General features: G+C 40.0%; 1 protein-coding gene across 1 annotated transcript; it reads right to left on the reverse strand.

Moving 5' to 3' along the window:
* Nucleotides 1-673: 673 nt before the first annotated feature.
* On the reverse strand, nucleotides 674-26,572 carry htr5ab (5-hydroxytryptamine (serotonin) receptor 5A-b). The gene is made up of 4 exons (XM_084405619.1): nucleotides 26,450-26,572; nucleotides 24,666-24,702; nucleotides 12,948-13,970; nucleotides 674-1,942 (listed from the first exon to the last, which is right to left on the reverse strand). The coding sequence occupies exons 3-4, from the start codon at nucleotides 13,653-13,655 to the stop codon at nucleotides 1,610-1,612; spliced, it is 1,041 nt and encodes a 346-aa protein (XP_084261745.1). The 5' UTR covers nucleotides 13,656-13,970; nucleotides 24,666-24,702; nucleotides 26,450-26,572; the 3' UTR covers nucleotides 674-1,609.

Consider the following 26,572-nt stretch of genomic DNA (forward strand, 5'->3'; position numbering starts at 1 on the left):
AGAGCAAGACAAACGGTCATCTACACAGGTTGCGTGCTGTATTCGTCCAGTCAATAATATTTACACTGCAAAATGTACGAAGGTACAGTGTGATTGTGTCAGAATTTTAAGTGTGTCCTCTCTCAAGCTGAAATTAAGCATATCAAGAGAGAGCATATTTATGTTCTCACTCTTTGCCTTTCCATTTCCTTTTTTATGTCTCAGTTATTTTATTCTCATGGACACACATGCAAAGTAAAATTTTGTACTGCCCTGAAGCTGATTGTTAAATGGATAATGGATGAGCTGACAAATTGATGAACAGATGTGATACATGGACAGTATTTCAAAGAGATGGGGTGAGATCAGTGCTCTCATACTTATTGTGATTCTCTGGATATGCATTGGAAGCATTGTGATAACTGCTCGGGGCAAAACAAAGCTGTCACAGACCATCTTGTTCAGTTTAGTATTAACAAGGTATTTTTGCAAATAAAAGCAGCCATTTCAGTGAGGACAACTTTCACAAAACTTGGGACGTGTGGACAGGCTTCTATGGCAATACAAAATCAGATGGTTTCTTTTCAGCAAAATTTATAATGACGAAGAACTGCCAAGAGACATTAAACTTTTAACATTGTATGTCTTATTTACTGATCCTCCAATTATTGATAACCAACAGAGTGATCCTTTTCTGAATCTTTAATAACCTTGCATGATCAATCCATATATTTTATATAACAATTGTAGCATAGCTCCCAGCACACAGGAATTACAGGCAAGTTTACATTTCGTTACATGTAATGTCCCAGTTTACTTTGCTACAATGGTAGCTTACAAAGAGGAAAGCTGAATCCATTCATGATAATGTACATAAATGCTGAGATGTGCTGCCAGGAAACGAAGGCATTTTTGAGGTAATTTATAACCACTGTTTTGTTCAAAATTTCCATGGAGTCTTTCTTTGCATCAACGCAAGTCTGTTCTATTAAATAAAACATTTTCATGTCTCTATGTTTTGCACATTGACTTTCTTTTCTTGACTTTAATGAAAGGAAATGTGATTGAAATATAAATTGCTCCTTAGCCATGTAATTTTGGAAGAAGTGAAAGGATGTGAATTAGGCCAGATTTTCAAAATGTACATATGCCTACTTGTGTCTTCATTGACTATTAGACGAAAAGCGGCTTTGATGATTCACCACCCTTCAGAACAGTGAGAACAGTCATGGTTTCTCTCTCAAGAGTTTACAGTGATGGTGAGGGATTTGGACAGTTAGTTTCAGTGGTTCAGTTTTGCAAAAGAGAACACTTGCATTATCTCAGCACTGCTGATTTAACAGAAGGTGGCCAACTTGTCTAACCATGAAGACATCTGCAGCCGCCCTATATTGACAAAGATATGACCAGCAGGCGAAGATGTGAACCCTAGAGACATCACTTGGCCTGCAGTTTCTTGATGTGGGTTGGCAAAATCCCCTTCCTCTTCCACTGGTTAGAGCCAGTGCATTCATGGCCTTGCTTTTGTATCGCTTATGTCTTCTGTGAGAGAAGCTTCTTTTTATATTCTTCTCACTTTCTACTCCTAAAATCCAAAGGTTATCATTACCTTTGTTCTTCTTTCCGTTCCTTATCGCTGTCTGGAAAAAAGATTTCTAAACGCGTTGTTGTAGTTCTTGTTAAAGGCTGTGTAAATGAGTGGGTTGAAGAATGAGTTTGAGTAACCCAGCCAGAGAAAGACACTTTTCCAGAGAGGGGGGATGTCGCATGAACAGAGCGGAATGATGAGCTCAGCAAGGAAAAAGGGAATCCAGCAGAGCACAAATACACCAATCAGGATGCCCACCATCAGAGCCGCTCTCCTCTCTTTCTGCTCTCGCCACGTCTCGCCATCCGTCTGGAACGATACAGTTGCGTGACGAATTGTGAAGGCCATCTGTGGCTGCCGTTCGGCCTCCTTTACCTGGCAGTAAACAAGTTAAAAGATGAAATGTATTAGTAATGTTAGTCAAGTACACAACTATAAGGTACTTCAATAACACTATTGGTGAGCAGAATGCAGCAACTACACATTTTGTCAAAACTGAGGGAGCAATTGCAAATTTCTTTTGTTACATATTTGTGTCTAGACATCCCATTTTCCTACTCTGATCTTTAAGCATTACTTATGTACAGGTCTCCATTCACTCTACCTGTTGCAGAATATTTAAATTCTTTAACTCAAACTATATCTTTTACATAAAGCTGTTACTGGACTAAACAATCTGAGACTATTCCACATACAGTATGGTACATGCATTAAAGGCACAATATGTAAGTTTCGCCGCTAGAGGTCGCTTATTCAAAACTATAACAATGGCATAGCTTGATGATGGCATGAATGAGCATGGAATCGTGGGAGTTGTCGTCGTCACCTCCACATCCGATGGGGCTCAGGCAGAAATCATGTTCATGTATGAGCAAATGTATTAAAGTTTTATTAACGTTTGAACAGGGTGCGGACGAGAGCCTTTCAGTGGAGCTAATGATGGTTGATGCTAAAATGTTAATGCTAAAAAGCTGGTTGACTCAATTAATTTTTAAATATATTGTATGGCAGAGAAAATTATGTACTACAAACAGGCACGTGCACACATAGACATCAAAGGGGGCTTGAGCACCTGCCCTTTTTATTCCTGGAGAGAAAGTGCCCTTTTTTCTGGGGTGCTTTTTTTCTATTTTTGAAAAATAATATATATTCCTGTTTGCGCACAGCTTCCCTGTCAAACAAATATATTTATTGAAGAATAGTATATCTAAATATCAGGTCCGTCCAATTGATCTGAGGGCGCGCGCGCATCCTGGTGTGTGACGTGTACGCAGACTGGTGCATAGATATATACACTAGATGTCAACTTGGCTACGGCAGGTCATTGGAACGAATGTCTTTAAGGCGACATCTAGTGTATATATCTATGCACCAGTCTGTGTACACGTCACACACCAGGATGCGCGCGCGCCCTCAGATCACTTGGACGTGGTCTTTGTATAAGAGCTAAAAACGATATAAATACTGTTCGTTTTCTCACACAAACCGCTCGTTTCGTGTCTTAGGCCATCAATGTGTACTTACGATGGGGAATTGTTTAATTTGGACGATGGGGAATTGTTTTAATTTGGACTCTGTGCATGCTCTTTGACTTTGAGACCGTGACCATCATTATATGACTGACAGACAAGAACGGTTTGACCTAAAAATATCAAAATTTAAACTACTGCGGAAAAAAAGACACCTACATCTTGGATGCCCTTGAGGTAAGCTAAAACATACCAAAATTTAATTTCAAAGTGAACTATCACTAGTTGACGCCTAAATTGCATACAGAACGTCCCCAGTTAATGACTTACATCAAGAGTCTTTCCCCCTGAAATTTAGAAATCTAAATTGGTGAATTTAGAAGAAATCTACAGATGCAAACAGATGGAGGATACACTCTAAAAAATTTAGTAAATCTGAGTAACTGCATCTGGTACATTAATACATAAAACTGAGTAGAAATAAATTAACATTAAACATTAAAAATAATATTTATAAATTAACTTTTTATTTATGAGCAATTTAACTTTTTTTATTTCTTCTAAACCTTTATAAAATAGTATTCCATACAACCACATACATGACATTGGCTTTTATTGAATTTTTACTCAATTATTTTGGTAAGTTTAATTCAAACAATCAAGTAAGATTTTCAGAGATTTTAATAAAGTTAAATATTTCTGTAATATTTACTAAGCCACAGAATATTTTTTAGAGTGTAGTAGGTTTAAAACAAACTCCATCTAAATGTGGATTTTGAAGGTTTTATTTGATGATGATGATACAGTCCTCCCTCAAATGTGAAACTAAGTCCGTCAGTCACCATCAGTTATTGTGTATGTGTGTGTGTGTGTGTGTACATGCATAAACATCTACAGGGACATGGACCTTCAGAAGGTTGCCCGCTGTAAGGGAGGAAGGAGAGACAACCAGGGAATGGAAGTAACAGATTTTATTTTGAAGTAGAAGACCTTTTTTTTTGTAATAATTTTATTAAATTGCTGTATTTTTGTATTTTGTCAATCATTTTTGCAGTGATTTTTTTCAGTAAAGTTAACAAAATAGCAGCAACAGCCCTCTTCAGTTTAGAGTGAATATTTGTGTTGATTTTAAAGTGTTATGTATTCTGATAACACCAAAATTATTAAAATGATGTATAGTGCCTTGTGCAAAAATAAACAAATTATTAGTAAAACACGCCCCTCTGCTTGATGCAGTTATTTAGGTTATTCTAAATATATACTTGAAACTAGTAGCATCTTTTTAAAATGAAACAATTGCGTGAGTTTGAGGAAGATAAAATTAATTAACTTTTTAAATAAATTTTTTAAAAAGGAAGTCAGAGTTGCGTTAATATATATACTTTTTTGTTAAAAAAAAAAGGAAACAAAAAACGTAATTATGAGAAGTGCCCTTTATTTAATTTGAGCCCCTGCCCCTCAAAATGTCTGTGCACGTCCCTGACTACAAATAAAGCTCTTTCTGATTTTGCTATGTTAAGCCACTTGACAAAATAGTGTCTCTGAGTCAAGAAAACAAGAGATTCAAACAATAAGACTAACCATGTTGAACTATATAACAATTATTTTCTGTTGGGTTTCCCAATTGTTGGAAACATTTGGGAGAGTATAAGTACACAAGTCAACCAAATATATAACACTGTTCTAGTGGTTTTTGGATATTTTAATCTAAACAGTTTACATGTTTTGCCTTTAATGTTGGAAAATGTGAAACGTCTTTCCCCAGCTTTCCCCACTTTGCTTCTGCAACAGATGATATTGTGAGACAAATCTCACATCATTTCCCTTGAAAGCAGAGGTGTGAATTTTCTAAATCAAGATAATATATGTATATTTCCTGTATGTGCTCACAAAGTTCCCTATGATAATGTAATCAACTAAGAAGTCTGCATCTAGCTCAATTTGCCCCAAACCAGCCAACCTTTTGGAAAATTGTTTTTAGTAATATTCTAGAATAGATTAATCTCTATGTTGGCAAATCACCAAAATGTAATTAAGCAATATCACACTGTGCCAAGAAAAAAAAAAAGTGTTTAAAAAAGCCAAAGCATCATGCTTTATGTGTTGCCAAGCAACACATAGAGGGACAGCATGTTAAAAATCACACCATTTCACTCCGCTTCCATACCGCTCACATACTATAGTCTGGAATGCTGATATAAACTGTGAAACTTCCCAGTGCTGTTATATGAACTATTGGCACTTCTGAACTGTAGCTTATCCAATCAAATTAGAGGACCGGAACTAACTGTGAAAATTTGCTTTCACATAAAATCTTACATGACAGTATAAACATTGTTTGGCTTGTCTATTGCATCTTGAATCTTTAAAATGGGTATTTAAATTAGCTTTTGTTTGAAAGGCTGTAGTTTAGTGAGCGGAGTACTGTGGCAGAACAAAACTAAATTACAGCATATGTGTGTTCGTTTGTGCATTTCAACAGATAAAGGAGACAACGGGGCAATTAAGTTTGTAACGGTCACCAGCTGGAGTGCCCTTGAGAGCCACCAGAGGGCACTCCACATCAGACTATTGTCATTCCCTCATAAATTACATTTCCCATTACTCACTGCCCGGACTCATCATCCCTGATTGCATCCACCTGTGTCTCATTACCTTGTCAGTCTCAGCCTATTTAAACCATGTACACTCATTCATTCCCTGCGAAGTCTTGTTTAGTGTCACACTGCAATTCCAAGCATTCTCTTGGTTTTCGATCTTTTATCTGGTTTTCATCTGTTTTTGCCTGTGCCCCTTCGACCCTGTTATTGTTTGGACTGATTACCCGGTGTTTATGACCTTGACCTTTGCCTTCGACTACGATTATGCCCTGCTTTTGTGTGGTTCCTCTTTCACGGTTGGTGAGGTTGAGGAGGACATGTCCAATAAAAAATTGGTGGGGAGAGGCACAACACACCAAGATCAAGTGCCCACGGAGCTTGGCCCACCACGGTCACCAGCATCTCCAGCCACAATGGTCGCTAGTCCTGTGGATCCAGTAACTTCCTGTCCTGAGGTTTCTACACCAGACCTTCTTCACGTCATGCCTGCCGAGCCTGAGCTTCTTCACGTCATGCCTGCCGAGCCTGAGCTTCTTCACGTCATGCCTGCCGAGCCTGAGCTTCTTCACATCATGCCTGCCGAGCCTGAGCTTCTTCACGTCATGACTGCTGCACCTGAGTCAGTTCTGGAAAAGACAGCACTCATAATAGTCGTCACGGCTTCTTTTTTTTTTTTTTTTTTTCTTTTTTTTTTTTTTTAAGTGTGTGGGCAGTACCCACATCGGCTCTAGCCCGTGAATCCTTGGCCAAGATGACCACCGCCGTTCCAGAGTCCTCAGACAAGATGGCCACCTCCATGCCTGTGTCTTCGGACAAGATGGCCGCCTCCACGCCTGTGTCTTCGGACAAGATGGCCGCCGCCACGCCTGTGTCTTCGGACAAGATGCCTGCTCAGCCTGTTCCGCTCTGAACGCCTGCTCAGCCTCAGTCTCCAGGCCCTCTTCCGCTCCACGGGCCTGACCCTCCATCCCACACCCGGGTCCACCTCCGCTCCACCTCCCTCCTGGACAATTCTAGGAGCGTCTGGAAGCTGCTCCTTTGAGGGGGAGCTATGTAACGGTCACCAGCTGGAGTGGCCTTGAGAGCCACCAGAGGACACTCCACATCAGACTATTGTCATTTCCTCATAAACTACAGGTCTCATCATCCCTGATTGCATCCACCTGTGTCTCATTACCTTGTCAGTCTCAGCCTATTTAAACCATATTCATTAATTCCCTGCGAAGTCTTGTTTAGTGTTACACTGCAATTTCGAGCATTCTCCCTGGTTTTATGTCTCTTGGTTTTTGGATTTCTTGCCTGTTCTTGGATGGGGGTATGGTATGACCGTTTGATTGACGAACTTACTGTCTAATGATTCTAGGTGGTCTTGGAAATGATTGGCTGGAGTTTTTCGAGTCCTGCCCGTTCCACAGATGATTAAATTGCTTAATTTTCATTTCAGTGCTTCTAACTCAGTGGCTGTAAGTGGGTTAGGAATAGGATTTCAAGTGATTTTGAAAAAATTGACAAAAAAGAGAATCACATACCCCACCTTTAAGCGAGTCATTGTGAAGAGGCAAAAATAATGCAAGAAGTGCTCAAAATACAAAGTTCAGGCATTGGTCAGAGTAGCATAAGCCCGATAAGGGAGGATTAAAGGAAAATTAATTTTTTTAAATGAAGTTAATTACATGTCTACACTGCCATGTAAGATTTTCTCCATGAGGGTATAGGATGAACACAGAACATCCACATAAACACATACATAGAAACACATACTTTGAGTTATTAATTAGGTAAATCAATCAATTTGTGCTTACTGTGATAAATATGAAATGTATATTTTATATACATAAGGAGAATTTAATGATATGCCAAGTTAATGATGAAATATTTTAATAAAGAAATTTCAGAAGTTTTAAATTACATTATATAGACATGAGGTGTTATCTGATATGAAATGAATTACTTACTTTGAATTATATGTGGAAAATGATTGGAGAGCCCATTAAAATTAGAACATATATATTATCTGGGAATCTAAAAACTGAAAAAGACAATACAGAAGTGCATGTTTCAAAAATGATTATTCTATGAGGAGACAGTGAGAAGCTGCTTCCAATTATACTTGGATCTCTCACTCAATGTGGGGCCAGATGTCAGCTCCTGTGGGTTGAGCCTTCCTTCTGAGAAAATACATCTGCTAGGTTTGATCAATGGTACTTAAATATTTCTATTATCTCTGTCTTTTAGCCTTCTTCATTTTTGTTTTCTCTGGCACTCTCACAAACTCTCATAGCTTGTTCACACAGTGGGGTTTTGGGGTTCGAGTCTGACAATCATATTTATTAATGTGTGACTCAAATTATTTTGTCCATATAAAAACTTACAGGAGCAACTCAGATACTGTCTGTATGAACAAATAAATAATTAAGGACATCTGGCCTGACAGACTGTCAGTCTGTGCATGGTGGCAGGTGGGGATTTTTAGTAATTCTTTTTGCAGGTTACATTGTTCTGCCAGTTGGCTGTCTTTATAAATGTGAGGCATAATTTAATCATTCAATCTATTCATTCATAAATTACGATTTGTGAATGGAACAAGTGTCTGCCTTTGTGAGTGGCTCATTTAATTATTTATTCAATCGATTAGTTCATTCAGGAATAAAAAAAAGGACTGCTGCATCTGAATAAGCATACTTTCACCTCTATAGTAGGTGAAAAACAGTATGTAAAAAAAAAAAAAAAAAGGTAATATGTCTGAATTCACAGAATTCTTAAAACAGTAGGCAAAAAGTACCTGACCTAGTACTACCAGTGAGATGCATGTACACTTTACTATACCACAAGGTCAAGGGAGAGGATTTGTGAATGGCAGTATACAGTACAATGGCAAAAATACAACCCCAAATCCAGACAAGTTATGACATTTTGTAAAATGCAATAAAATCAAGAATCTGTGATTTTTTCATTCGCTTTCAACTTTATTTAACTGACAAAAGTACAAAGAAAAGATTCACTGAACAACTTAATTGTATTTTATAAATATAAACAAATTTTGATTTTGATGGTTGCTATACACTCCAAAAACGTTGGGACAGAGGCAAAATAAAAAATAAAATAAAAAAGTGAAAAGCTTATAGATCATCCAAGTTAAACTCTTTTGAAACAGTCCACAATAGGTATAGGTGAATTGGTAATAGGTGAGGGTATCATGATTTAGTGTAAAAGGAGCTTCTCTGTCAAGCAAAGGCTTTTATTATTAGCCTATAATAAAAGATAATGAATTTCAAACCTGAACCAAACATATTTTATTCAAAGATCAACAGTCTGTCATTAGTCTTTAGTCTGCCACAAAAAAAACATTAAAATCATGACCTCAAAAGTCATTGTGAAAAAGCGTAAATCAGACCTTTCAGGCTATAGCCTAACGCTAATAAGCCTTAAAGCCAAAATTATTATTACAACTAAATTGTCAGTCATTAAATAAGAAAACTAAATAATTGTGTAGATGATTTGCTTTGTGTAACCCGACATTAGGTCGAAGTATTTTTTTTGCACACAGTGCCGCGACCAATCAATGACTCCTTTACGACTGGCTGCCTGCACATTCACTGTCCTCGCGGCTGCTGCAACTTGCACTCGCTTATAAATGCATATAAATCCGTGCCTACGGTATCTTTGTAGAACTTCAAAAAAAGAAAAAAAGATGGCGCAGCCAATGAGCATTTGTTCACCACACCGGCAGGGGCTGGCTGCAGGAGGACTCAACCTCCACGGACAGTTTTTAATGTTTTATCAGACAATAACTACTCAAGATTTTGCTTTAGTATAATTTTCGGGACAATTAGGGCCGGATTCGGGATTCGGGACAACAGCTTAGATTTCGGGACTGTCACAAAGTTTTCGGGACGTCTGTTCACCCTATTTGAGCCCTCAGATGGTACTGCATGAGAAACCATCATCCTACTCTGTCAAATAGCCACATGGGCTCGGGTATTCTTTAGAAAACCGTTGTCACTTAACACAGTCTGCTGCTGCATCATGAAATGCCACTTGAATCTCTTTTACGCAAGGAGAAAGCTATACATCAATTCTATGCAGATATGCCTCAGAGTTCTCTGGGCTTAAGCTCATCTCAGATGGTGCTGCGGTCAGATGAGTCCACGTTTCAGGTTGTTTTGGGGAAAAATGGACATTGAGGTATCAAAAGGGACCATCCAGACTTTCATCAGCAACAGGTGCCAAAACAAACATCTGTCATGGTATGGGGGTGCATCGTGTAAATGGAATGGGTGACTTGCATATGTACTGTACAACTGACGTAGAAGCGTATCTTGGGATTGTACAGAGACATTTAATGGCATCAAAATGACATCTTTCCTGGGAAGCAAGACAATGCCAGGCCTCATTCAGCATGTGCTACACCGTAGAGTCGATGTGCTTGACTGACCTGCCTGTAGTCCAGATCTGTCTCTTATTGAAAATGTATGGCACATCATGAAGAGGAGAACCAGACAACGATGACCATAGACTGTTGAGCAAGTGGAATTTTTGCCCAATCTTGCCTGATACAAAAAAATCCACGTTCAAAACTACAACAATTAGTACCCTCAATTCCTAAACTATTAAAAAGTGTAATTAAAAGGAAAGGTGATGTGACACAGTGGTAAACATGCCTCAGACCCAACTTTTTTTTTTTAAATGTGTTGCAGCCATCAAAATCTGATCAGATCAGACTGAGCACCAAAACACCCTTGTAGCCAATCAGCAGTAAGGGGCATATACACTCATGATGGGGGAGGAGAGAGAGCTCAGTGCGCAACACAGACATTAGTAGAACGACTAATGAAAGAAAGAGATGGTAGAGAAAAAATAAAAGAGGAAAAGGCCAGGGAAATATAGCTTTAAAAAGAAGGGTTACGATCAGGCAAGAGGTAACACCTGTGTTAATATTGGAGAAGCTTTTCAGCGCTCAAGAGACCTTAAGGAGTGGGAACGCCTGAAAACTGATGCAGAGGTTGCTTTATTTCTTCTCAATACGCGAGTAACATTGGTTTTGCTGTGTATCACAGAACTAGGACATGTTGTCTTTTGCTTGAATGTACACGAATGCCATCTTCGCTTGTTTGTTCATTTGCATTATTATTACTATAAGCCTGGAACGTCTAAACCTCTTCCACTGCCCATTTCAAGCACTGACTCCCAAAGTGTGCCCAAGTGTGTTTTTTGGCTCCCCTTTTAGTGATCGCTATAACCCCTTAATCTTGTCACATTTGTAATATATTAGTTACTTGGACTATTGTGGTATGTAGGGAGCTGTTCATGAAAACTGTGTTTGTAGGGGTAGGGGCATGTTTGTTTTGGTGATTTACCAGAAGAAACAGTGTTTACCAGAAGTCACTTACTACACATTTAAGTTGTTCAGTAAAACCAATGGAAATCTTTTCTTTGTACTTTTGTCAGGTAAAGAAAATGAACAAATCACAGAATCTTGATTTTATTGCATTTTACAAAATGTCCCAACTTTTCTGGATTTGGGGTTGTACGTTTGAGAACCCTTTGAAAATATCAGAATTTCTAGTGATTATTTATAAAATGTGGTCTGATCTTCAAATTCACAATGACACAAAGACAAACATAATCTGAATAAACTAATAACACACAAACAGTTGTACTTTTACATTTTTTAATTGAAGACATTGATTGATCATTAACAGGACGAGCTGGGTAAAGAAAGTGAAACTCTGTGTTAAGACTTCTTCAAAGGCTAATTGGATTCAATTAAGGAGATGAGACTGGAAGTGTGAGTTGCACACAATAAAGGCACATTGGTTACTGTCAAATCTTTTCTTCAAGACGGATTGGTTAGTGTGGACCATGCCTCAATCCCAATTTCTTAAACGCATCACAGAGATGCACAAAGATGGAAAAGTCTATACAAAAGCATTGCTAAAGACCTATGTGTTCAGGTTTTATTTTGACATTGGTGGGGACATAACAACAGTTGAATTGGAACAGTGATGATTCTAAAAGAAAACATGCACAGGTCCCATATTTCTATAGTAGTGAACAACTTTCACGCTCATCTAATAAACAGCATACTCTTATTTCAGTGTTGCTTTTAATTTTGTGGATATTCCAGCTAACAATTTGCATTCATATTGTACATTCAGTTTAACAACATTAAAGTTAAAGAGGGTAAACTTTATCATTAAACTAAACTGTGCACATATATAGTTTTCTACTATACATGAACTTCTCAGGTCATGTCAAATGCGGATAAAATTACATCAACAGTGATTACATTTAAATATATTTTAACTGTTTGATCTATATTCTATAGACTATATTGGTAGGGACATGTCCCCAGCGTCCCTACTAAATGTCCCTACTATGCCCTTGCCGTCTTCAAATGTAGAAAATTCTGGATTGATGCTACTTTCCCTAGGAGTGGGCATCCTGCAAAGATCACTTTCAGAACACAACAAGAGGTGTGAATGAACCCAAGGATAACAACAAAAGACCCCTGAAAACTCTGCAAACTGCAGAAGTCTTTGTTCATGTGTCCGCTATTTCAAAAGCACTGAACAATAATGGTGTTCATGAAAGGACAACACTAAGGGAAAAAAATAAATAAAATTTTGTTGAGGCATGTCTCATGTTTGCCTAAAACCACCAGGTTGTTCCGTAATGCTTTTGGCAAATGTTCTGTGAACAGTGGAGACAAAAGTTGACCAGTTGAGACAAAAACGCACAATGTTTTGTTTGAAGAAAAAAGGGAACTGCACACCAACTCTAAAACCTCATCTCAAATGTGAAGCATGGTGGATGGAGCATGGTTTAACGCTGCTTTGCTGCCTCAGTGTCTGGACACTTTGAATCAATTAATGGAACAATGAATTCCAAAGTCCATCAAGACATTTTACAGAAGAATGTTGGGACAAAAGCTAATGACTTCAAGCTTTAAAGAGGATGGTTGATGCAACAAGACAATGATCCAAATCACACAAATAATACCAACCAAAGAATGGCTGAAAAAATGTGACATACCCTAAAGAGGACTGTGCTATCAAGTTACAAAATGTTTCACTTACTTTTTGCTCAATATATTTAATAAAAATGTGAACAATTACAGTTATTTGTGTTACTAGTGTAGTCAGATTGTGTTTATCTATAATTATATAGAATATATCTATAATCTATAAAATAAGATTTAAAGATCAGACCACATTTTTATGAGTAATCAATGCAGAAATCCAGGTATTTTCAAAGAGATCACAAACTTGCCACTGTGTATACATAATCTTATATAAACTTTTTTTTTACCTCTATGACTTCAGCCATGGGTGTGATGGTGTTGGTCTTGCGAGAGCCAATGCGGAACTTGGCAGCCTTGTAGATCTTCCAGTAGACAAAGAGCACCACACAGAGGGGCAGGTAAAAGGCTCCAAAGGTGGAGAAGACTGTATATGAGGGCTCCTGGCTTACTTGACAAGCCAGGCTGACTTCTGAGTAGGTCTCACCCCAACCAAAAAGCGGAGAAAGTGAGATAACAGAGGAGAGTAGCCATGTGAGGCCAATCATCACATTGGAGATTCGTTTGCGTGTTTTTAATGTGTACTCCAGGTGGCGTGTTATGGACCAGTAACGATCTAGGGCAATGGCCGTCACATTCCAGATACTGGCTGTGCAACAGAGTACATCGCATGAGATCCAGACCTGACACAGGGCCCGACCCAGAATCCACCGCCGTCCATAAAGCTCCCTAACCAGACTTAGGGGCATAACCAGTCCTGCAACCATCACATCCGAGATGGCCATGGAGGCAACCAGATTGTGGGGAACACGATGGAAGGTGCGCACCCTCAGGATGGTCACCAAAACCAGAAGGTTCCATACAAAGGTGGCCAACACAAGCATGGCCAGCAAAGTGAGCGTGAGAACACTGAACACAGAAAATGGACGGTACAGATTACCCAATTCAGATCCTCCAGAGATATTAGCCAAGAGTACTGTAACATTGGGTTGAGTCATGGCAGCATGTGACTGTATGCAAATAGATATCTGGCTCTAATTAAAAAATGTTTTTTAGGTCAGGCATGGTTTTCTTTTTGGATGTTTTCAAGTTAATTCAAAAACATTTGAAAACATTTACAAGAGTTTGTTTTCTGAGTGGGTGTTGTGTATGCCGGTCACTGAAAAGGTAGGAGTTTTAAAGTGCTGCCATACTGATTATAGATGACATTATGATTGCACATATTGATAATCGTGAGTTTATAGCCTTCATCAATTTAAAGGTTCACATGACACACATCTGAAGATGGGAGAAGCCATCCTCCATCCTTCATCCTAAAAGACAAGAAAGAAAAAAAGGCATAAATGAATTTTATAGTTCATCCCACAATCGTCTTATTCAGCTACCACCTGAAATAGAAAACAGCTCTAGGCTATGGAATGGGTTTCTTTAATATATACAGTATATATATCTCATGTGTTTGTGCCAGGACATTGTAAACACATCCTGGCTGAGGATGTGCACACTGTGAAGGGTTTTATTCTGGCCTCGAACAGTACAAACTATAAGCTTTGCCTCACTTCCCAATCCCATGAATGTCCCATCTATAAGTGCAAAATCAAGCGTAGCGTTAGTTCTGGCAGGTCACTTCAGTCAAGCTTGCATCAGCAGACTCTCACCTATCACAGCATCCCTATATATAAGGTCCATTCGGTATTATTGTAGAAAGTGTTCCCCTTTGGCACATGGACTCTCCCAGTCACACTCCGTGTTATCAGTGTGCTGATTGCTGATCCTGATCGATTGCTCCTGTCTGCCCTGCTGATACTGCTGAGATGCTAAGCTGCTAAGTTGGTTTACGTCTGTAAGCCTCGTATATATTTTTGTGTTGAATCTCTGTTTACTATCATTCACCGTTGTTTAAGCTAAATATAACTTACTCAACATCACATATTAACCTGTGATCGCTAGCTTCAATCTAATTCATTGCTAGTACAAAACGCTAGTATTTCGCTAGCCTGTTAGCGTGCCATCCGTGCGCTCTTTATTTATTTAATTTGCTCGCGCACTCGCGCCAGTCAACAAGCACGGTAAGTCATGTCTTCTCCTCCTCTTATTGTCACTTGCACTTCATGTAATATGTATAGCATAGCTTTCTCTGTCAGCATAGGATTTACATAAATGCAGGGAGATAGTCAGGCTGACGGAGAAGATTTCAGAACTAGAGACACGCATCCAAACGTTAATTGAGGATAGTAAGAGTGCAAGGGCTTTAGATACTGCTTTGGATGCGACTAGTTTAGTGAACACTGTACATTGTTCGGTTCCGGCTGAAGTAGAGCCCGTGCAGCAGGGCAGTTGGGTGACGGTACGACGCTATAGTCGCGGGACAAAACACCGCTCTTCCGTTGCGATTACCACAACAAATAAATTCTCCCCACTCAGTGAAACACCCACTGAGAATCTGTTGAATGTGCCCTAGTTATTGGCGATTCTATTACACAGAACGTGAAAATAGAGACACCAGCCACCATAGTCACGTTTGCCGGGAGACAGAGTGCCTGACATCAAAGCAAATTACGATGTAACAAAGTACGATGTTAGGCACTGTAATTTACCATACAGATTTTATCAAAGAATTTGCGGACTTTCTATCAGAATTAGTACTGGCTGCAGATAAAGTACTAATTGTTGGTGATTTTAATATACACATAGATAATGAAAAAGATGCATTGGGATTGGCATTTAAAGACATTGTAAACTCAATTGGAGTTAGACAACACGTGTCAGGACCTACTCATCGTAATCATACTCTAGATCTAATATTATCACATGGAATAGATGTTGATCCCAGAAGAACTTGATATTGCAACAGAAACTTTTAACTCTCCCTTTTCCATCACTTTAGACACAGTTGCTCCGTTGCGCTTAAAGAAGATTAAAGAAAATAGTCCAACGCCGTGGTACAACGAGCACAATCAGGCCCTTAAAGGGATACTCCACTTTTTTCGGAAATATGCTCATTTTACATCTCCCCCAGAGTTAAACAGTTGAGTTTTACCGTTTTAGAATCCATTCAGCCGAACTCCGGGTCTGACGGTACCACTTTTAGCATAGCTTAGCACAGATCATTGATTCTGATGAGTCCAGTAGCATTTCTTTCAAAATGACCAAAGAGTTTCAATATTTTTCCTATTTAAAACTTGACTCTTCTGTAGTTAAACCGTGTACTAAGATCGACGGAAAATGAAAAGTTGCGATTTTCTAAGCCTATATGGCTAGGAACTACTCTCATTCCGGCGTAATAATCAAGGAACTGTGCGGCTGTACCATGAGTGCTGGACTCATCAGAATCAATGATCTGTGCTAAGCTATGCTAAAAGTGGTACCGTCAGACCCGGAGTTCGGCTGAATGGATTCTAAAACGGTAAAACTCAACTGTTTAACTCTGGGGGAGTTGTAAAATGAGCTTATTTCCGAAAAAAGTGGAGTATCCCTTTAAGAGAGCAGCCAGAAAAATGGAGCGCAACTGGAAGAAAACAAAACTAGAGGTATCTCGCGTTTCATGGAAAGAGAGCTCGATTGCATACAGAGAGGCTTTAAAAGCTGCTAGATCTGCTTATTTTTCAACCCTATTACAAGAAAATAAACATAATCCTAGGTATTTATTTGAAACAAAGGCTAAACTAACAAAAAAGAAAGCTTCAAACCCAGAAGTTTGCAAGCAACACAGCAGTAATGACTCTATGAACTTCTTCACTTATAAGATTGATAATATCAGGGACAAAATTATAACTATGCAACCGTCTACTACAGTATCGCAATCAGGGAGTGCATTGTAGTCTCCCTGAAGAAAAATTCGATTCATTTATTGCTATAGGAGAGGAAGAATTATCTAAACTCGTTAAATCATCTAAATCAACAACATGTATGTTAGACCCTATACCGACTAAGCTACTGAAAGAGATGCTTCCAGATGTCATAGATCCTCTTCTTAATATCATTAATTCGTCTTTGTCTCTAGGATACGTACCAAAAACCTTTAAGCTGGCTATGATTAAACCGCTTGTTAAAAAAACGCAACTCGATCATACAGAATTAGTCAATTACAGGCCGATCTCGAATCTGCCTTTTCTGTCAAAGATAATAGAAAAGGCAGTATCCTCACAACTGTTTTCCTTTCTAGAAAGAAATAATATCTGCAAGGATTTTCAGTCCGGATTTAGACCGTACCACAGTACCGAGACAGCTCTCGTTAGAGTCACAAATTATTTGCTTTTATCATCCGATCGTGGTTGTATCTCTCTATTGGTGTTACTCGATCTTAGTGCTGCATTTGACTCGAACGTTATGTTGGCATTAGTGGAATTGCACTAGCATGGTTTAAATCATACTTATCTGACCGTTATCAGTTTGTAGCAGTAAATGAAGAGATGTCTTATCAATCACAAGTTCAGTATGGCGTACCACAAGGCTCAGTACTTGGACCGCTGCTGTTCACTCTGTACATGCTACCATTAGGAGATATCATTAGGAAGCATGGCATTAGTTTTCACTGTTATGCCGACGATACTCAGCTGTATATTTCTTCAAAACCTAACGAAACCTACCAATTCACAAAATTAACGGAATGCAAAGCTGATATAAAAAAAATTGGATGACTAGTAATTTCCTACTACTAAATTCTGAAAAAACAGAGATTCTAATTATTGGACAAAAAACTTCCACACGTAATAACCTAGAATACTGTCTAACACTTGATGGCTGCTCTGTAAAGTCTTCGTCGTCGGTTAGGAACCTGGGTGTGCTCTTTGACACCAATCTTTCATTTGAAAGTCACGTGTCTAGTATCTGTAAAACCACATTTTTCCATCTTAAAAATATATCTAAATTACGCAATATGCTCTCATTGACAAATGCAGAACAATTAGTTCATGCGTTCATGACCTCAAGGCTAGATTATTGTAATGCTCTACTGGGTGGTTGCCCTTCACGCTTAATAAACAAACTACAGCTGGTCCAAAACGCAGCAGCTTAGCAGTTCTTACTAGAACCAGGAAGTATGACAATATTAGCCCGGTTCTGTCAACACTGCATTGGCTCCCTATTAAACATCGTATAAATTTTGGCCGTATCCAGATCAGATGGTGGACCTGCACCTGGACCCATCCATGATGCATCCCTGAAGTGCCAGCCTCATCAGCCCTGTGAAGGCCTCATTGACATGACAGCCATCAGCACTGATCCTCATCAAACTCATCTCAATACCGGCGTGATGATTCCTACTTCCAACCAGATAGAACTGGATAAATATTCTGAATGTTCTGATCCAATCTGACTTCTGACCTGTAATGCTGCCTGGATCATAATCATACACTGTTCGCTCGTTGGCCAGAGGAGAACTGGCCCCCGACTTAGCCTAGGTTCTCCCAAGGTTTTTTTCTCCATTCTGTCACCTGATGGAGTTTTGGTTCCTTGCCACTGTTGCCTTGGCTTTTGGCTTGCTTAATTGGGGACATTTAATATTCAACAATAGTATCGATCTGCCTTACTTAAGGTGGACGATGATGCAATTTTCTTCTAGAAACAAACTTTGTTGTATTATTTTCATGTTATCACTGTGAAGCTGCTTTGATACAATCTGTATTGTAAAAAAAAACGCTATGTAAATAAAGGTGACTTGACTTGACTTATTCCTTATAATCACCAATGTACGGTTGTATCTCAGGTCGCGCGCATGCGCTCATAGTTGTTTACATCTCGGTTTGACCGCACATGCAGCAGTAGCCATGCTCGCATGCACAGATCGTGCACAGCTCGTGTACAGCGTTAGCGCACATATTTATATGCGTATTCTGTATTCACAGAACCACACATCTATGCACCTTTAGTAAAACAACGATTTGGAATATAACCTGAGTGAGACATCATTGGTCTGACTGGACAAACTGTAGCCCTCAGCCAACCTGACCTAGCAATTAGAGTGAATACTCACAAGATTTTTCATGGTTCTTCGAGCTGGATTGGTGAATTGCTACAGAGATGTCTCAACCCGAGAGAGAAGCGCCTGTTGTGCGTCCACGAAGACAGATCAACCCACCGACTCATTTAGTGGATTACGAGCTTGGTGAGCCATTGCCACATCGACAGCCACTTCCAGACTTCAGCCATAGCAGAGTCCAGTCATCAAGTATGGTAGGATGGACCCGATCGACTTCTCCTGTCAGTCAAGAGTTAGATCATGATAAGTGGACACTGAGAGATGAATGGCAAAGTGAAAGATCTGATGGGCGAGGAGAAGAGGAAGTCGAGCTTACAGCCATGCTGCAGGTGATGAAACACGAGAACGCCGACTTGCGGCTACAAACCAGACAGCTTCCAGAGATTATTTCAGCATTACAGGACATGCAACAACAGAATGCCATGTTACATCAGGACCTTCAAAGTCTTAAGGCAGAAAGGGAGCCCCCTCCAGGCCAGTGACTTTACCAGTGCTATCCCCATTTCCCTTTTCTCCAGTGGTGAGCCCTGAGACTCCACAATGGTTCTGTCCTACTCCAGCCCCACGGACAAACCCACCAACGCCGCCTACGGTCATGAGAGAACTGTGCCCAGCTACAATGGATGAATTAGGTCCTGAATTAGCTGAGGATTTCAGAAACATGGACATTTCCTCCTCAATACATGATAGAGTACCACCACAAGTGCGTTACAGTGACCCAGCTCAACCTAGGTACTCACGTTCCTCCCAACACATTCCAGCTCATCAGTCAGAGGTCGAGACCACAGCATTTGAGCGTATGCCACCTCTGCATCCAGGATACAGACAATCATATTATCAGCCTCCATCAATGCAGGAGAAAATGTTCAGAGGCCCTGCTCCAACCATTCCCTTCCTAACATCTCCTGATCCAAGAGAGTCATCTAGACTGAGAATAGCATTGGAGAACATTTTGCCTGAGGATGCAACAGAGCGATTCAAGTATCAGATCCTCACTGACCATATTAAGTTGGAGGAAGCCCTACGTGTGGCAGACTCATACAGTAACTCAAGCTTTCCTTTCACAAACACCATGAGAGCCCTCAATAAAATGTATGGCCAGCCCCATCAGCTAGCCTTACAACGCATTGCAGAACTGATATATGGACCAAACATTCGCAGTGGAGATGTGAAAACTTTTCGCATGTTCGGACTCCAAGTGCGTTCCTTGGTCAGCATGTTGGATCACCTGGGTCAGAAAGGCAATGTCGAGTTGGAGTGTGGATCACATGTGTCCAGACTGATGATCAAACTGCCACATGATCTCAGGTCCAGTTTCAAGAGGTACACACACCCTCTTCATGTCACTATCCCCACATTATTGCACTTTGCGGACTGGCTTGAGTACGAGCTACAAGTTCAGGATGACCACACTGACTATACCAGTCAGTCTAGAGTTTCGACAGTGCCGAGGAGGGAACTGAGGAGAGACTCTAGGTAGCCCCGCAAACCCACTACCATCCTCCTTGGTACAGAAAAACGAAGCCCAGCCCGGCATCACCAGTTTATCCACCCAAACCAACTGCTGCTAAGAGAGAAGGGGTGAATGTTTACTGTCCATACTGCGACAACAACAGACATTTCCTGAACAGCTGTGAGAACACGCCAAGGATAGACACTACAGGGCCTAGCACAAGAACTAACCAGCAGACTTTCCCCACAGCAATGTCTTTTCACCAGCTTTCGGCCCACTAACGACCTTTATGCGAATGTGGAGAAATTGTGGAAAATGGACATTCTTCCATATCGAAATGAAAAGGTACTGACAAGGTCTAGACAAGACCAAGAGTCCATTCAGCTTCTCCAGGACAAAACCGTGGGAGTGGATGTTAACAGAATCCAGCGCTATGCAACCCCTCTTCTACGTGCCAAAGGTATGCAATGTCTACATGCACCCAAAGAAGCTGTCCTGCCACAATTAAGGGGAATAGAGAATCGGCTGAACAAGAATCCTGATCAAGCGGCAGCATACCAAGAGGAGATAGTCAGGTTACAGCAAGCTGGCTACATCACAAAACTCACTCCTGAGCAGGTGGACTGTTCCAAAGAGAGCTGGTACATTCCACATCATCTGGTGGAGCATAATGGGAAGAAAAGGGTTGTCTTCAACTGTTCGTTTGCTTACCAAGGCCACAACCTGAACAAGTACTTGCTCCCTGGTCCACCACTCAGTCCTTCTCTTCTGTCAGTTCTTTTGCGACTCAGAGAACATACTATTGCCATTAGTAGTGACATTCGTGGGATGTTCCACCAGGTACGCCTTTTGCCTGAGGACAGACCACTACTGAGATTCATTTGGAGAAATCTTCAGAGAGACAAGGCACCAGACGTGTATGAATGGCAAATACTTACATTCAGAACAACGTGCAGTCCTTGCTGTGCAACATACGAGTTACATAAGCACGTCCTGGATCACAGTGAGTCTGAAGACACACAGTTCTCAGCAGAGAAATCCTTTTATGTTGACAACTGCCTTCAGAGCTTCACCTCAAGTGAGACAGCGAAAGGTCATGTAGATAGACTCCGCAGCCCCTTAAGTTTCGGAGGCTTTGACCTAAGACAGTGGGCGAGCAATGATCCATCAGTCATCAGCCACCTGCCAGCGGATGCTCGATCTCAAAGCAGCATCCAGTGGCTCAGCGAAGGTCATCAAGATGCACAAGAGTCAACTCTTGGGTTACACTGGCATTGCTCATCAGATACTCTCTCCTATAAGCAGCGGCGGACAGACCACCCACTTCCATCTATGCGGAGCATATACCATATCCTCGCTAGCCAGTATGACCCCATAGGTTATATTATGCCATTCACAACACGGGCCATGGTGATCGTACAGAAGTTATGGGACAAGAAAAGAGAGTGGGACGATCCCTGTCTGCCTGAGAACCTGTTGAACTTGTGAAAAGCATGGGAGAGTGAGCTGGATGGCTTACAGCACGTTGTTTTGCCGAGGTCTTACTGCTGTAAAGAACTGGATCAGCCTAACAGCATGAGGCAGATCCACATTTTCTGCGACACTTCAGAGCGAGCCTACGGTTCTGTGGCCTACTTACGAACTGAAAACCTGGAAGGTAGAGTGGAAGTAGCCTTTGTAACCGGTAGATCTCAAGTAGCCCCGAAAAAGCAGCAAACCATTCCACGGTTGGAGTTATATGCAGCACTCACAGGTGCACAACTCGCAAAAGTTCTGAAGACAGAGCTAACTTTGCCTATCCACAGTGTTACTCTGTGGTCTGACTCCACAACAGTCCTTACCTGGCTGCTGTCACCCTCATGTCGTTTAAGGGTGCTTTCACACTTGGTTCGATTGCCTGTTCCGAACCCGAGCTCGATTGCTCCCCCCTCCCCCTGCCTCCGATGGACTGTGTTCACATTATATTATTTGTATCCGAACCGCAGTACGCTTGCGTCATCAAGCTGCAGCTGGCGCGTACTCGTGTTGCTTGGTAACCGCTATGAAAAGGCGTCAAAATGGATAGAATTGCTCGTTTCACATTTGTTCTTCTTTTTTTTGAACCTTTGGTTTTGTTTTCAAAGAAAAGATACAGAAACACACTTGCGTCTGTCTGCCGCAAAAGTATTAAAACAGTTCCAAAGACAGCGGGATGTCTGCCCGCCTGCCGAAGACAATTTTTGTGGAGGCAAGCAGAAATCATCTCTCTGCTTGCAGTGCGTCAATCCCGCTTTTCGTCAAGGTAATAGACCCTTTTACAGTTGTTAAACACTCACGCACGCAGGCACGCACCACATTATATGTCATCAATAGCGGTTCACTTCCGCGATTTGGTACGATTGCGTTCATATCAGCAGCGAACCGTACCCGAGTTCATATGAACCGTACCCCAGACCACCTTTTTAAGCGGACTCGAGTACGGTTCGCGGGTGCGCACCCGAGTTCGGAAAACAGCGTTCACATCATCCAAACGAACCGAACTCTGACGTCATTCGAACCCGGGTGCGCACCAAAAGTGCTAGTGTGAAAGCGCCCTTAAAGTGTTCATAGGCACCAGACTAGCAGAAATCCAAGAACTCACAGAGTCTGATAACTGGAGATACGTGCCATCAAAGGAGAACCCTGCAGATGACATCACAAAGGGAAAACTGCTCTGTGACATAGGCCAGGAAAGCAGATGGAATAAGGGTCCAAAATTCCTCAGACAACTGACCACTGGCCAGAGATGCCACCATTTACGACCATTGATCAGGACAGTGAACTGAGAAAGCCAATCTTCATTGGTATATCAATCTCCACACCACCTACTCCCGATCCACAGAAATACAATACACTTCCAGAGCTACTGAAGCTATTATAATAATAATACTATTATTATTATACAAAGCAAAGGAAAAATAAAAATAATGCTGGTTTCTTATGTATTTTCAGATATCTAATTATGATAATAATATAATCATTTAAATTAAATATCTATCTAAATAATAACATGTTATTGTATTGTTGTATATTTAAGATCCGAAGTAACTAGCTACTTGAGTATATTTTTCATGGGATACTTTTTACTCTTTTTATTAAGACTATTACTTTTTCTTTGAGTAATTATTTCTATTAAGTACTTGTACTTTTACTTGAATACAGTGTTTGGATACTCTACACACCTCTGGGTAATTTGTTCTTGCGTGCTTTCGGATTCGGTTCAGTTATTTGTAGCAATTGAAATTACACAGGAGACTTCAATTGACTACCTGTCTTCATATTGACCTTCCTGCAATAATGTCAGCTGCTAAAGATCCATCCTCCAGGAAGAAGCATCTTTATCCCAGAAGCACAGAAAAGTAGCTGTACTAGAGGCTGTCAAAGAGGCAGCAATTATTATAGAGCTAAAAGGTTTTGATTTTCATTAAGTGTGTCAAAATTGAACCTCTGTTGGCCTTCAAAACCTGATTAAGGGTACAAAGGCCAGCATGCTTGTCAAGAGAGCTCATAGGTAAAATCATCAAAACATCAAATACCTGTCAGCAGCACAACAGTGCAGGGAATATTACAAGCTGTCATATCAGTAATAACAACAATGAGAGGCCTGAGTTTTCTGCTCTGATTGCGGTGTGTCTCTTTTCAGACAAAATAATACATGTGTGATTTTTGTGTTAGTTTAATTCATTTCAAACAAAGTATAAAAATAGAAAATAAATGGGATTGGTGACAGAAGGGCACTAAGGTGTCAACAGACATTGCGTCTTGATTAACACACCTCTGATTGCCCATAGTGCATCTCATTACCCAGCATGCTCATCATCAGTAAGTCTGGAGTCTGTCCTGTCAGGAGGAACAGAGAGGAAACACACAATGTCCACACTCGACAGGCTCATTACCACACACAAGCACAGAGGAACACTGATTACAGATTCCTGCTCATTTTCTCTCTGTGCTGCTGAGCTCTGTTTACTCTGTTGGTATGACAAAGTCACTCCAAAGAAAAAAAGATATTTATGGAAAAGATCTAAGATGTGCATCAACAACTCTGTCTTAGTGACTGGCCAAAAATAGTCTACCCTTATTTTTGATAATATTCCTCCTTTTTACCCATCATTTCCTCTACTTTCATCTATCTTCTCTCTCAACATCTCTTCATGTCATCTTTAAATATGTCCCTACTATCGTTCGTCTCCATCTCTTTTATTAGCTTGTGCCCAGAGCCATGAAATTGGACACACATGCACCTAAACACATAATCAGTGGCAAGAAAAGCCCTCAGCATATTGTAGTGGCAGTGTTTAACTAATCATCCCTGACAGTTATACATCAGCAAATCAACCAGGGCACTGGACACATCCTTAGAGATAAAGAGACTTGTCATTTAATGCCATTCCCTCAAGAGTGAAATATATGTTTGTTTCTAGCTTCTTTTTTTAACTATACTATTCCGAGGATAAAAAGCATTCTGTTGTGTTTGAGTTTGTTCTGACAGAAATAGACAGTAAGAGATTAAAGGGATAGTTCACTCAAAAGGAAATTCTGTCATGATTAACTCACCATCATGTTGTTCTGAACGTGTATGACTTCATGTCTTCTGTAGAACACAAAAGATGATGACAAAATGTTAATATTAGAGTGAACTGTTCCTTTAAATAACAAAAAAAGATGCTAGGAAGAGAAAAGAGAATGTGTACAAATATACTGTTTTACACATATGCTGTGCTCTAGGGACTCTTAAATGGATTGCTCAATGCTCACTACTCTAGATCAATATTTAACAATGTTCTCAGGATGATAAACTCAAGCAATTAACCTGCATAAACTTTATTCGTAAATGTTTTGAACCTTTTTTGTTAACATCTAGCTTCTCGACCTGATGAGAAAGACAAGGAGCCAGTTCTCAGAGTGGCTGCAGATAAATGGTTAAGAGTCCACCAGCTTAATTTCCAATTAATTTAACGCAGCAGGAACTGAATAGTTACCAAGATCACAATCCTGCGCTGACAATATTGTGCTCTCGAGCACATGACCACAGGCTGCTGCAGGGGGTTGTCTCTGCAATCAGCGTAGTGTATGCTGCTACTTTGCAAAAGTCATCTTAAATAATATATCTGGACTTTACTTAAACTAGTACATTTAGGTGTTACCACATGAATCACATTTTGACTAAATTTTTACAATGCAATTTATCTTGTGAATGTTTACTTCATGTTACATTGGATATTATCACTCACTCACTCATTTACAATAAAAGTGCCCTGAATTGTCAATTTCCTTCATTTTAGAATATTGCAGTAGCCTATTTATTATAAATGATTTATCCATCCACGGCGTGTTTTTTTTTACTAACTTTCCCTCATAATCTTTAATCAAAATATTGCCACAACATATATCTTCTCATCTTTGATGACGTGTTTACTGGCATGAAGGCGGGACAACCTGTCACTCAAATGAGATCATAGCAATAACAAGCCACAACGATCCAATCAATTTCCAATGGATAAAAAGTCCATTGGAAAAATTAAATATTTAATTTAAATTTAAATTCAATTATATTTGTTCTAATAAAAGAAAGAATCTTGCAAACGCATCTCACCTCTCACTATTTTCTGTAGCCTATTTTTATTTTTTATTAATAATTTAATAGTAATTTTGTTATTTAATTATATTTATACTGTGCACGATCGCAAAGCATGTAGATATGACCCCGCATGAGTGCAAACTCTCTGATTTGAGCACTTGTCACCAAATGGGTCTCGAGTGGTGATGAAACATCAGTCGCTGATTTCTATGAAAATGCTCGCGACTCGTAGCCTACCAGTCCAGCAATATCGCCTGAAGCTCCAGTTCGGTACAAAGTGCTGAAAGCATCTCACTTAAACAACCTAACGTTACCTGTCAAGTTCAAATCAACAAATTTCAGAGTCAAGCGAGAGCGATCATGAACCAACGTTAAATAACGTGGTCACTTCACGACACGGGCTCCTGTTCCTGCATTCATTGGGGACATGACTTTTTCTCTGATATCTGCCTTTTAAACGTTACATTTAAATCCCAAAAGCTTTAAAGGTGCTGCATTAAAAACGCTGTGTCTACACTTCACTTCAAGGGCAGACGATTTTTTTTCAGTGCTCTACATCGTCTAGGACAGGACAAACATAAGTAAGATTTTTTTTTTTTTTTTTTTGCGACGACCACCTCGTGCCACTTATTTTGAAATGGATATGAAAAGCATTTCAGTCCGCTTGTGTCTCGATAAATGTCGCCAATTCAGCACACTTAACATAGCGTTATTTACACTTTGCACACAGCAAACGTCTGATAAAGCTCTTAATACTCACCCTTAATCACAATAGCAATACGAAGATGCCACTAAAGTGCAGGATTGATTCGCTTTTTACTGTCAAACGCAACTGTTCTGCCCACCTGAAACCGTCTTCATCTAAACACATTATACTTCAGCC

Source organism: Rutilus rutilus, assembly GCF_951802725.1.
Source record: "Rutilus rutilus genome assembly, chromosome: 3".
In the NCBI taxonomy this organism is placed as follows: Eukaryota; Metazoa; Chordata; class Actinopteri; order Cypriniformes; family Leuciscidae; genus Rutilus; species Rutilus rutilus.

Coding starts and splice junctions, on each gene's coding strand:
- htr5ab (XM_084405619.1), bottom strand. CDS start 13,655: ATGACTCAACCCAATGTTACAGTACTCTTGGCTAATATCTCTGGAGGA. Junction 1,943..12,947: donor CCATGGCTGAAGTCATAGAG/GTAAAAAAAAAG, acceptor GTTTACTGCCAG/GTAAAGGAGGCCGAACGGCA.